The sequence below is a fragment of the Pipistrellus hanaki genome (genome assembly GCF_964339955.1).
Source record: "Pipistrellus hanaki genome assembly, chromosome: X".
NCBI lineage: Eukaryota > Metazoa > Chordata > Mammalia > Chiroptera > Vespertilionidae > Pipistrellus > Pipistrellus hanaki.
The window spans coordinates 70185019-70197104 of NC_140524.1; the positions used below are offsets into that span (position 1 = coordinate 70185019).

At 46.5% G+C, this 12086-nt stretch overlaps 1 protein-coding gene across 1 annotated transcript; it reads right to left on the reverse strand.

The window, feature by feature from the left end:
• Window positions 1-1959: 1959 nt before the first annotated feature.
• On the reverse strand, window positions 1960-3056 carry P2RY4 (pyrimidinergic receptor P2Y4; the record flags this gene model as incomplete). The annotated part of the gene is given in 2 exon segments (XM_084870853.1): window positions 1960-2003; window positions 2006-3056. Coding segments are annotated over 2 exon segments (1095 nt in total).
• Window positions 3057-12086: the final 9030 nt, after the last annotated feature.

Here is a 12086-nt window from a genome sequence, read left to right on the forward strand (position 1 = left end):
TCCCTCTGGAATGTTCATTAGGAACTCAGCAGACTAAAAAGGATGGAGGTTTAGATGAAATTCCAAGACAAAAAGTTTTAGTGGGTCAAGCCATACTTGTGTTCTGGCTTCATATGCAGTATCCTACAGTCTAGGAGAGAGGAGAAGGTTGGCACACGGTGAAAATCAAGATATTTAATTAAGGTTGGAGTGAGAGGAAAGGCAGTCTTAAACTAGCAGACCACAAAGTCTGGGGATTTAGTCTCAATTAAGCATATGGGAGTTAAATGAAATGGTGAAATGGAGGAGGCTGGGTCTGTTATAATAGAAAGAGCAGCTTTCATGGGTGGAGCTTGTGGGTAGGAGAGGTAATGGACAAGGAGGCTGTGGTCATAGGAATAAAAGGAAGTGAGTACAGATGAGGAGCAGGTTGTGTAACAGTTTAGGCAGTGGCTATGAGACTGGGAGACTAGTAAGAAGGCCAGTTCATTTACTCCTAAAAGAAAGGGTCTCAGGTAGCAGCCGGGTCCTGGATATCTAGGGAGGAAAAGAGCACACTTAAAAAGAATGGAAAAGGGAACTCGGGGGCATTGAAGTCATTTTATTTCTCCAGACCAGTCCCAACCTTCCTTTCCAGAGAGAACTAGTAAGACTGAGTAAGCTAATAGATAAGTGAAGATCAGAAGCAGGTCAGCAAGGGTGGGGCAAAAGAAAAGGAAAGCTGAAGACTCAGGAGACCAATGGACTGGAAGGCCATTTCAGAAGGGGTTTCCTGGAAATGTGATTCCACCCTTCTCATGAAAGCCTGCCCAGAAACTTGTACTTCCCAATGCTTGGGAATTAGCTCCCCAAGTTCCATAACCCCCCTCCCCCATATCCATAAGCCCTTAAGCACTAAGATGCAGCTGGGAGAGGGTGGGTGACTAAATGGGAGACTCTGAGGGGGAGCTGTCCTGGTCCAGTGCCCTTCTCTGGCCTCAAAACCCTAAATCCTGATCTGAAATAACTGGTGACAGGTTTATTTTTTATCTAGGGCAGGAGCTAGAGAAATGGAAGAAACCAGTGAACACTGACGTCAATCCCTGTCACCACCTCCAACCTCTGCACAAACCTGCTCTACCCTTGATGCTGGAACTTACAGCCATAGACATGAAAGATCTCCCCTCCCATTCTGAGCCATTCCCCTCCTCCTTTCATTACATACAGAAGTGTCAAATATGCTCTCAGCAAACTTCATAAAGGAGGTCCTGTCACATTCCTGTTCCAAAGTCTTTTATCAGATTGGGCCCTGCCCTCAAGGCTCTTCAAAATTCCCAGCCCATGGTAAGACTCAGGGTTCCCTCTCTACCTACAGCTACACACCAGTTCAACAGTGCCATGCCTCCAGCTGCATGTGGAGACCCTGCAAGCTGTCTTGGATTGTGCCCTATTTCAGCATCTAAGTAGGCCAGACTATCTTGTCCTCACAGGGAAACCAGGAAGTGGTTATGGGAGCTACATATGTCAGATCCTTGGCATTTGTGACATGCTAATGCCCTTACCTCCTGGTTCTGGCTGTCACTGTCAGATAAATCAGGCCAACCCTGAGATTACTCCAGCTTCTCCACTCTTCCACTTGAATGCTCTGGTCTGACTGGAGTAAAGCATGCTATACAAGGATGTGGGAGAAAGGAAAGCTGGGGAAGCGTTCCAGGAAGTCTCCTAGGATCAAGAAACAGGACCAATGGCCCAAGGAAACTAAGAGGAAGAAGTAGAGGAGAAAGAGTGGCTGCCTTTGGCTAAAAAGTAGAGGACAACTGAAGGATTTATGAGAGATGGGGATCACACATGATTTTCCTGGCTCCCCCTAACCCTCAGAGGGAGGGCCTCTCACCAGAACCTGGGAACGAAGAGGAGGCAACAATTTGAGTTGTCACCATTGGGATCCCTCACCTCTGCCCTGCACTCACCCCCTTTTCTCTTCCTTCCAGGCTTCCAGTGCTACAATTTTTCTGCCCTAGGGGTAGGGCAGCCACTGTCCTGGAAGCTGTTGTCCTCCTGTAGCTGCTACTCTCAGGCAGGGACACTAGTGCCAGGGAGGAGGCAGCCCTGGGGGGCTGGGAGGTACCACCACTACAGAGCCTCCAGAGCTGCCTACGATACTTGTCCCCAGTGAGCAAGTAGAGCACAGGATCCAGGCAGCTATTGGCGCTGGCCAGAGGCCGGGTCACTTTGTATACCACATTGACAATGTTCAGCACCTGGCAATCAGCTTCCAACAGCCTTGCCATGTAATAAATGGTGCGGGTGATGTGGAAAGGCACGAAGCATACAGCAAAGACAGTCAGAACCACTGCGATGGTGCGGAGAGAACGCAGACGAGAAGATGACTGGGTAGCCCCTGGCAAAGGCCGATACAGGCGCCGGGCCATGAGCCCATAGCAGACAAGAGTGACCACGCAGGGTATGCCAAAGAGCAGCACCATGATTATTGAGCTGAATTGGACATAATGGTCAAACTCCTCAGGCCGAGTGGTGTCATGGCACAGGATGGTATCCCCCCTGGAGCTGGTTGTGACAAAGAACAGATTGGGTACAAGACAGCTGGCTACAACCAACCAAACTGCCAGGCAGAGAAGGCCTGCGAGTCTTGGGCGGCCCCAACGTATTGCTCTCAGGGGGTGGCAGATTCCAAGGTAGCGGTGCACACTAATGCAGGTGAGGAAAAGGACACTGCAGTAGAGGTTCCAGTAGAAGAGGAAGCGGATGAACTTGCAGAGCTCAGTGCCAAAGGGCCAGTGGTTTCTGGCTGCATAATAGTAGACGAGGGTGGGCAGTGACAGCACATACAAAGTGTCTGACAAAGCCAAGTGGAACATGTAGGTGGTCGTTGCATCCCAGGGTCGGAGGTGAAAGAGGAAGAGCCAGAGAGTTGGAGCATTGAGGACTAGACCCAGCACGAAGACAATTGCGTAGCTCACAGGAAGCAGGATGAACTTGAACTCTTCATCAAACCAGCAGTCCAGCTCCACCTCACTGTTGCCAGGATCTGAGTTGGGCCCTGGGGTTGTGAGCAGTGAGGATTCTGCACTGGCCATGGTCCCTCCTAGAGGTTTAAAAGGCAGAAGTGAGGGTACTGGACTTCCCTGTCCCTCCTACCCCCAGTCCTGATCAGGGGGGTGGGGTGGGGGGAGAAGAGGGAGGGCAATGGTTGAAGCATTAGTGGGAGCTGAGCTGAGAGGAGTAAATCTGGGTGTAACCCAGGCCAGCTGGGCCCCTGTCCGAATTCCCTTGGTTCAGCCAGGGGAGTGGTGAGTAGCAGGAAGTGCTGGGAAGACAGTCAGTATTTTTTTTTTTTTTGGTTGTTCTTATTCTAGGGCTGATTCTGCCTTCCAGATCTTGGCTAGCTGAAGGGGATAGAGGCCTACTAGGATTCTCTAATGTGAGAAGATGCCCAACCTCTCAAATTACCTCCTAGCTATCACAGCAGCTGTGTCCCTGTGAAGAGAACATCTCTCCATTAGGGAACTTCACCTCTCCTCTCACTCTGCTCCCAGAATCTTTGTACTACAGTTACTTCTGATGCCTGCTCCAGCCCAGGAACCCCATCACCACTCTTACCCAAGAAATTTGGCAGGTCTCCTACCTTGTCCCCTTGAAGCTGAGCCCAGCTGACTCTGTCACCCTCCTCCTTAGCAGGCAGAGGGCCTATTCCTGGGGGCGGAGTTGGGGTGGGGCCTGTCCCTCTTCCTGTCCTGGGAGGCTGTCAGAGCCAGAAAGGCCCATCAAGATTATCTAGTCCAACCCACTCATTGTATAGATTGCAAAAGAGGCTCAGCGAGATTACTATTTAACAGCTTCTAAATGACTGTGGGAGAGAGTACACAAGGAAACGTCTAAGTTAACAGATAAAGAGCCAGGCCACTTGAGTTAAATAAAACTACAAGATGATCATAAAATCTGTGTGAGAAGGAACATGAGAAATAAATGTTAACATGGGCAACTACAAGATAACACACTGAAAGATTTTATAAAATCTAAGCTTCTCATATAAATCTTAACTCCATGTGCATATGATTATAGCAAATGCTTATGTAGCACCTTCTCTGTGCAAGGCACTAAGTGCTTTACACTTATTAATGGCCCCCAGGATCTCTATTGAAATGGGTAATATTATTGTTCCTATTTTGCTGATGAGAAAACTAAGGCACAGAGAGTTTAAGTATTTTGTTAATTAGTGATAGAACTAAGATTTGAACCCAAGCAGGCCTTCCCTTGAACCAAGCTCTAGCATCCATGTACTTAATTACTATGCTTAGTCACCTCTCTAAGCCACTGGCCATAAACCACTGATGGATAAGCAAATATATCCTGAGAGATAGCTATGTACTTGGCCCAACTCTAGTAAACAGAACAGACAAAAACTCCTACTTTAATGAAGCTTACACACTAGCGGAAGAGAAAAGATAAAATTAACAAAGTAAAAATAGATTTTGATCATTATTATAGAGAAAAAATAAAGGAGGAAAGGGGAATGCTGAGGAAAGAGAGGATTGCTGTTTTAAATATTAAGGTGACTTTTGAATAAAGAGTTGTGAGGAAGAGGAAACATAGAAATGAGGACAGAGACTTTGGCAGGGACCTTCCAAGAAGGTCCTTGGAAGCCATTGTGAGGACTACTTGGCATTTACTTTCAGTGAATAGGAAGCCATGTAGGGCTTAGAAGAGAAAACTGATGTACACTTCAGAAGAATCACTGGCTAGCTCCAGGTTGAGAATGGACTGTAGGGCTGGGGACACAGGAAGCAGAATAATTCCAAGGCTGTTTCTAATAGAGATGATGGTGGACCAGGCTGGTGAAAGTGGTGTGAAGTCGTCAGATTGTGGTGAGATTTTCAAAGTAGATACCAGATTTCCTGATGTGGGGTGTGTGATAAAAGGGATGATGAGTCAAGAATGACTACAAGATTTCTGGCCTGAGCAACTGGAAGAATGAGTTAATGTTGACAGAGATGGAGTTATTGACGACTATAAGAGGAAGGATTGGGAGTTCAATGTTCAGCCTGTCAATATTTCAAGATGTTTATTACTTTATGTCAGAGGAGATGGCCAGGAGGCAGTTTTCTCCTCTCCACGTATGCTAGCCAACTCCCTTACAGATTCCATCCCTTCCTACACATCAACTCATCTCTCTCTATCACTACAGGCAATACTGGTCTAAATATGGCAGATAAATCCTAAATGTTTGAGAGTCATTTGTCCAGGAATGCCCAATTGTCAGGAGTTCTGGACCCCAGGGCTCTTGGGGCTATCTACAGTTTTAGTGATTATGGAGGTCTTAAGCACAGGAGGCAAGCTCTGGGCCTGCAGGCTTTTGAGGATAAAGTGGGTAGTGCTTGGGGAAAGGGAGCAGGCTAGAGCAGGATCTACTCTGAAGGGAACTGGCAAACAATGGGGACTCTGAACCGGATCTTCAAGTCCTAAGAATGCTGCCCAGCTGGATCCTACAAGTGAGAGGAGGAGGCAGGCCTACAAGAGAGGCTCTAGAATATAGAATTCAGAACTCCTGGAAGGCCCGAAAACCTAGATGGGGGAAATGTGGAGTTCTTTGCTCTGTGTCACAGTATGGGGCAAATAAAAGGTAGGCATGGAGGAAGCAGTTATAGCCTGAGTCCTGAACAGCTGACAGCTGTGATACTGCATAGAAGATGGTGATACTGCATCAGGTGTTTGGAGCGAGATGGAATTGAATTCAAATTCTTGTTCTTCCTTGTTTGAGTTGTGTGACCCTGAACACCACTTTTAACTCAGTTTCCTCACCAGTGAAATGGGGATAATAATACCAACCATTTAGGGTTTCCTGAATATTGAATTGGTTAATAGGTGTGAAAGCACTTTGTAAACCATAAAATGCTGCTTAATCCATAAAGTATTTTGTGTCATTACTTTGCTCCCAGGGATGGAGGTGGCCACTTCAGTGGACAAATGTGATTTGAGGCATGGCATAGACCCAAAGGGTCAGTCCAATATCAGCTACACTAGGAAAGCCCAAGCCAGCTCCTGGTTCCCACTGCTTCAAGCTGGCTTAACTCTGCTAGGTTTCTACTGGAAACAGCTACAGCTGCCACTGCTGCGGCCACTACCACCCAGTGGCTACTTCAGGAAAAGATCTCTTCCAAAGTTCCCCAATCAGCTTTTGCTAAAGCTACAGAGGCCAGAAGAAATTATTTGTGCCTTATGCAATGCTGATGTCCAGACTTGCTCTCTTCTACGAAGCTCTTCCTCACTTTTGTAACTGTGATTTAGGGATTACTCTGTTTCTCCTGTTCCTGTGGATATTCTTTCAGACTCCTTCCCGGGTTCCTTATTGTCCTCCTTTCCCCAAGTGGGACCCTTCCCCAAGGCTTATTCGGAAAGCCTCTCTCCACTCCCCTTTTCTAATCTCCTCCCCCCCTTCTCTCTTCCCCTTTCGCCACCCCCTCTCATTTATCTCCCCTTCTCAACATCCACTCTCAAGATTTAACTTAGAAGTTATGAATAATTATATTGATATATGAGGCACCAGCATACAGATTTCTCTCTAATCAAAATTAATCTCATATTCATATTATATTTTACTAGAGTCCTGGCACATGAAAATTCATGCACTGGAGGGGGGATCCCTCAGCCCAGCCTGCCCCCTCTCATAGTCCGGGAGCCCTCAGGGACAGGCGGCGACCTGGCGATCAGGGGAAGGCAACGCCCCATCACACATCTGCTGGCATGCCTTTGCCAGCCCTGGTTACCTGAACCTTGGGTCGGCTCTGGGCAACTGGGCAGCCACCATCGGAGGCTTGCCTGTATCTTGGGCCAGCCCTGGGCGGCTGGGGGGCTGCGGGTACTGGGCGCTGCCATCTTGTGACTGTGGGAGCCATCATCTTTGAGGGTGTGGCAGTCAATTAGCATATTCCCTCTTTATTAAATAAGATTTCTACTGAAATTATGAAACTTACCATAAACTACCTAGAATTATACCCACTAGTGTTTTTGTTCATTTCTTCCCACACCAGACCCAGAGCTCCTTGAGGACAAACAACTGGTTTTACCGCTGTCTTTTCCAAAGTCTTTGAAACATGTTCCAGGTATTTCCCTCCAAATTTATACATCTTGTGGTTCAAAAATGTTCCTCCTAGCTTACAGATAACAAAACAGATATCTTGCACATATTAGGTGTTCAATTAAGTGTCTGTTAAGTGAATGAATGACTCACTAATAGTTTGTTGAATTGAATGATTCCCATATATTGTTTGTTGTGGGACATATCCACTTGGCTATCTCATTGATATCTAGAATTTAGTATATCAGGCAAAGTGTATTACCTTCTTTCCCCTTACTAAGATAAATAAGTGTATAAATACTATTATTGCTGGTATCCTTCCATTCTCCTACTCTCTAGTCTTTTCCAGTCCTTCCCTCTTTGCCCCTCAAATTCTCTGCAATAGTTGCTAAATATTTCCTTGGGGCATAAAGAAGGGAAAGGCATGATTTCTAATCTCTTTTTCTGAGGTGGAGGCAGGGGCAGGGCTTGATGGGGGACCTCAAGGTGCACTCCCCACCCTGGGCTGGGGGATCTCAGGTCGCATCCCCCCACCCCAGCACTGGGGGACCTGAGGCTAGGCCCCTCAGCAGGTGGGGCTTGATGGGGGATCTCAGACCAAGGCCCCCACCCATCAGGGCTTAATGGAGGACCTCAGACCATGCTCCCTGCCCGGTGGGGCAAGACAGGGGATTTCAGACCATGTCCTCCACCCGGCAGGGCTTGACAGGGGCCCTCAAGGCATACCCCCCACCCCGGCCCAAGCTGTGGGACTTCAGGCTGTGCCACCCACTCTGGCGCCAGGCCGAGGGACCTCAAGCAGCACCCCCTGCCCTGGCGCCAAACCAGGGGACCTAAGGGTGTGCTGGGGGTCCTGAGGCCGCACCCCCTGCCTGGTGCTGGTCCGGGGGACCTGAGGCTGTGCCTCCTGGCCAGGCAGGGTTTGACAGTGGACCTGAGGCTGCACCCCTCACCCAGCGGGGCCTTACGGGGAACCTGAGGCTGCGCCCCCCCCCCCCCTGCAGGGCTTATCACGGGCCCTGAGGCTGTGCCCCCCCACAAGGGTGGGGCCAGCTGGGTCTGGATCTCACCCAATGGGGTGGGGTCAGCTGGGTCTGGGTCTCCTGTAATTTTGAGGTGCCGCAGGTAGGTGGGGACTTGATTCTGTTCTGTGGTATGCCTCAGACTCTGACAAGAGGAAGATGTTCATATACATTTTACTAATTTTCTCTCATCTCTGACACTTTTATTATAGAGAAAGGGCAAATAGCAATATTAAAATATATCCTCTAATTAATCCCTTTTTAATGTGCACAAATTTCATGCACCTGGCCACTAGTATGATTGTATTAAAGTTAGTTTTGTTCCAGTGTCTTTTCTGTAGCTTTCTAAATCTTTCTTCTTTCTCTCCAGCAAGGCTATTAACAACTTTAGGGTAGTGATCAGTACTGCTGTGTCCAGCAACTAGGACAGCATGGGAAGTCTCTCTTTCTACCATTTGATTCATCTGTCTCCTTTCCATTCTCCCTCACTGAGACAATGCCCTGATCCAGAACCCACTTAACTTTTCTGGTATGCCTTGCAATAACAGAAAATTCAAACTCTTCTGGCTTTAAAATAAGGAAATGCATTATATTGCATCTAAGCCCAGGAGTGGGCAGCTTTGGAGTTGGCTAGTTCAACACTGCTATAAAAAAAAATCTTCTTTCTTTCCATATTTCTGATCTGCAACCTTCAACATGTTGTTTAGTAACTCTCATGGTCACAAGGTGACTACTGCAGCTCAGGCATTGCATCTAAACATGGTAATATTTAGTGGTAGGAGAGGAAAGCCTCTATCCTGTGCACTTATTTTTATCACTCAGTAAATCTTTCCCAAAATATCCCCAGCATACTTCCCTCACATCTCAGTGGCCTGAATCCTATCATGCCTATAATTAGCATATAATTAAATCTATCACTGGAAAGAAGGATGAAATGACCATGACTAGCTTAGAAGAGCAGAACACCAAGTAGAAGATGATGGAGTACCCCCAAAATGGGGGTTCTGCCCACAAAAAGGAAGGGGATATGGCTAATAATTTGATAAATAATCCTGTCTGCTACAATCCCTTACTGAATAATAGATCTTTTCCTCACTTTGCTACAATCCCTTACTGAATAACAGATCTTTTCCTCACTTAGAGATGTGATCACTTCCTAATTGGAAGGACTGGTTGGGAATATTATTGAGTTGTGCAGAGTAAGTGGGGGTAAGGACCTGAAAATGATCAAAAAACACTTTCACTGGGACAAAATCAATGTGTCAGCAGGACTGAACCTGAACTACAAACTTGCAGCCATGAGAAACCATAGGGGAGAACCTGTTTCCTTGCCTTTTCCAGCTTCTAGAGCTACATTCCTTTACTGTTGACCCTTTCTCCATCTTCAAAGCCAGCAGCATAACAGCTTGCTTCAGTCCTCACATATCCTTTTGGCTCTGTAGTTAACTTTTTTCCTATAGCCCTCTGCCTCCCTCTCGTAAAGAGATCAGTGATTATATTTAGGGCCCACCCAGATGATCCAGAATAATTTCCCCATGTCAAGATTCTTAGTTTAATCATACCTGCAAGGTCCCTTTTGCCATACAAGGTAACATTCATAGGTTCCAGGGATTAGGTCCTAACATCTTTGAGGGCCATTGTTATGCCTTCCACAGTAGGTCAAAATTCATCAAGCTGTGCAATTAAGATTACTGCATTTTGCTGTTTGTAAATTATACCCCAGTCAAGAAATGCATACACTCCTGGAAAAGACATGATGGTTTAAGTTCAAGCATAATAATGAATTAAAGACCTGCCAGATCTACTCCTGCTGAGAGTACCATAAACCTAAGTTGAAAGAGTAATGAGCCTCAAGTATGGCTCTGAAGACAAAAAATGGGCTGAAGGCTAGTCCAAAAGTATACTCATTTGGACTTTTCACCCTCCCCACAGACACCAACTGTGGCAAGTATACGACTCTTTTCTTTTTTCTTTTTATTGAATTTATTGGGGTGACACGGGTTAACAAAATTATACAAGTTTCAGTTGCACAATTCCACAACACACCATCTGTACACTGTATTGTGTTATGTGACTCTTTTTTGTATGTCCAGCATTTGTTTCAATCACTCTATGATCCCTGTAGAGCCTGGGCTTCTAGCTCTACCTGAAAATCCCTGAGAAGGAGAGAGTTACAGCCACTAAAAGACAAGGCTCTGGGATGCATGCTGGAAAGGAATGACAAGGGCTATCAGAGCTAGCTGTGCAAAGGGAATACAGGACAGCTATTCAGTACTTACAGTAGGGAGCAGGAAGTAGGGAAGGCCCTGACCAGCCCTCTGAGCCACCCTCTGAGGAAAGAACATATGATTGTGGAGGATTGAACACTGCATCTGTGGATAGATACTAAAGACCAGCCAGCTCTAAGAGGAGATGAGGAGGGTAGGGTCCTATAGCCCCAGATCTTGGAGATTCTGTTTCTACATTCTTCCTGTCTAGGAAGTCTAGGCGTGGGCCTTGTGGAAAAGACAGTCAAGTAAGGAAGATTAATTTTGTTGCTGCCATTATGGGGGTTGTAGAGAGCACCTGGGAAGGCACATGAGCATTTCTTTAATTATTGTCAGCTGAATCCAGTGGCATTGGCAGAGACATGTCCTGGAAACACACCTTGCCAGAGGCAGGTGTGTTGTCAGCCTGACCTTTAGCTCAGGTGCCAGGGGGTGGGATTCATTATTTAAATACAGCCAAGCACCAGGAACAAACACAATTATTTGGGCCCACCCAGAAGTGACAATTACAAAGAAGCCACAGAATGCACATAATCTCCTGTGTCTTGGGCTTTAGTAAAACTTCCTGGCATTTTTCTGTATAAAATAGATGCACTGTATCAGCTCTGGGTCACTGTCTCTCCATCAGAGGACAGCTGACTTACCTAGCCCCAGCTTTTTCCTTCTATCTCTGTGTCTATCTCTTTCTTTCATTTTCTCAGTCCCCCGCAGATTTACTCAGGAACCAGACCACTCTAGCCACATTAGGCACAGAAAAGAGAGAAATATTTATAGGGGGTACTGGCGACTGTAGAACAGACATATGCTATAGCATGGACTTAGTTTTAGGGATTGGAGAGTTGAGAGCTTGGGTGGGGGGATAGGAAGGGTTTACTCTAAGAGAAGGTGATGCATATGTCAACTGCCTATTCCCTCCACATGCAAAATTATGCCAGGAGAACCTGTTCTTGGGCCAAGAATCCTTTGTTACCTTCTTTCCAACAAGAAAAGAAGTTCAGGCTCACAGACTTGTACACGCACAGCTCAATGCACTCATTGCCCCCTCCTCTACCTCCACTCCCTCTTACCAGAGACTGATTTCTGCTGTGCACATAAGTTGAGATAATCAGTGATTCTAAACTTCTGCTTCATGAGTCTCAAGTCTCAAGTGGTGGGGGGCTGAGGAAAGAATATTCTTTTCCATATCCTTGGCTTTGTTGTGGTTTGTAAGAGCTAATCAAGAGATATAGAAAGAGGAGAGTGATACAAAGCTCTTTTCAGAAACACAAACGCTTATACTTTAAGTCCTCCTATTTCTATCCCTCACCATGCTTTTCCTTTAAGGCCTCTGATTCCCTTTGATTCCAGTCCAACTTTCAAAGCCTCACATGGCCAAAGCCCTATATTTCCCCTACTCAAGCTCCCCTGCCTTTAACATTATCAGATTCAAACCACTGCCCCACCCTCTTCACACCATGAAGAGCCTGCTAATCTTTTAGCCACTAATCTTATAGTCACTAATCTGCTTTCCAAATTCTTGGCACCAGAGCTATTTATAAAGCAGCATTTCATGCTAACTTCCCTATCCCCCATCGTAAACCTATTCTTTTCCCCTGACCTCCATAAATATGAGCACTCAGAGGACCTTGGGTATAAGAGACTGGGGAGAGAGGCATAGCAACCAGAGCTGGAGACTGATGTGAGCGTCATCTTTCTCTCCAGGTAATAGTTCAAACTCCTCTATTTATAGCCCCAAAAATGTCC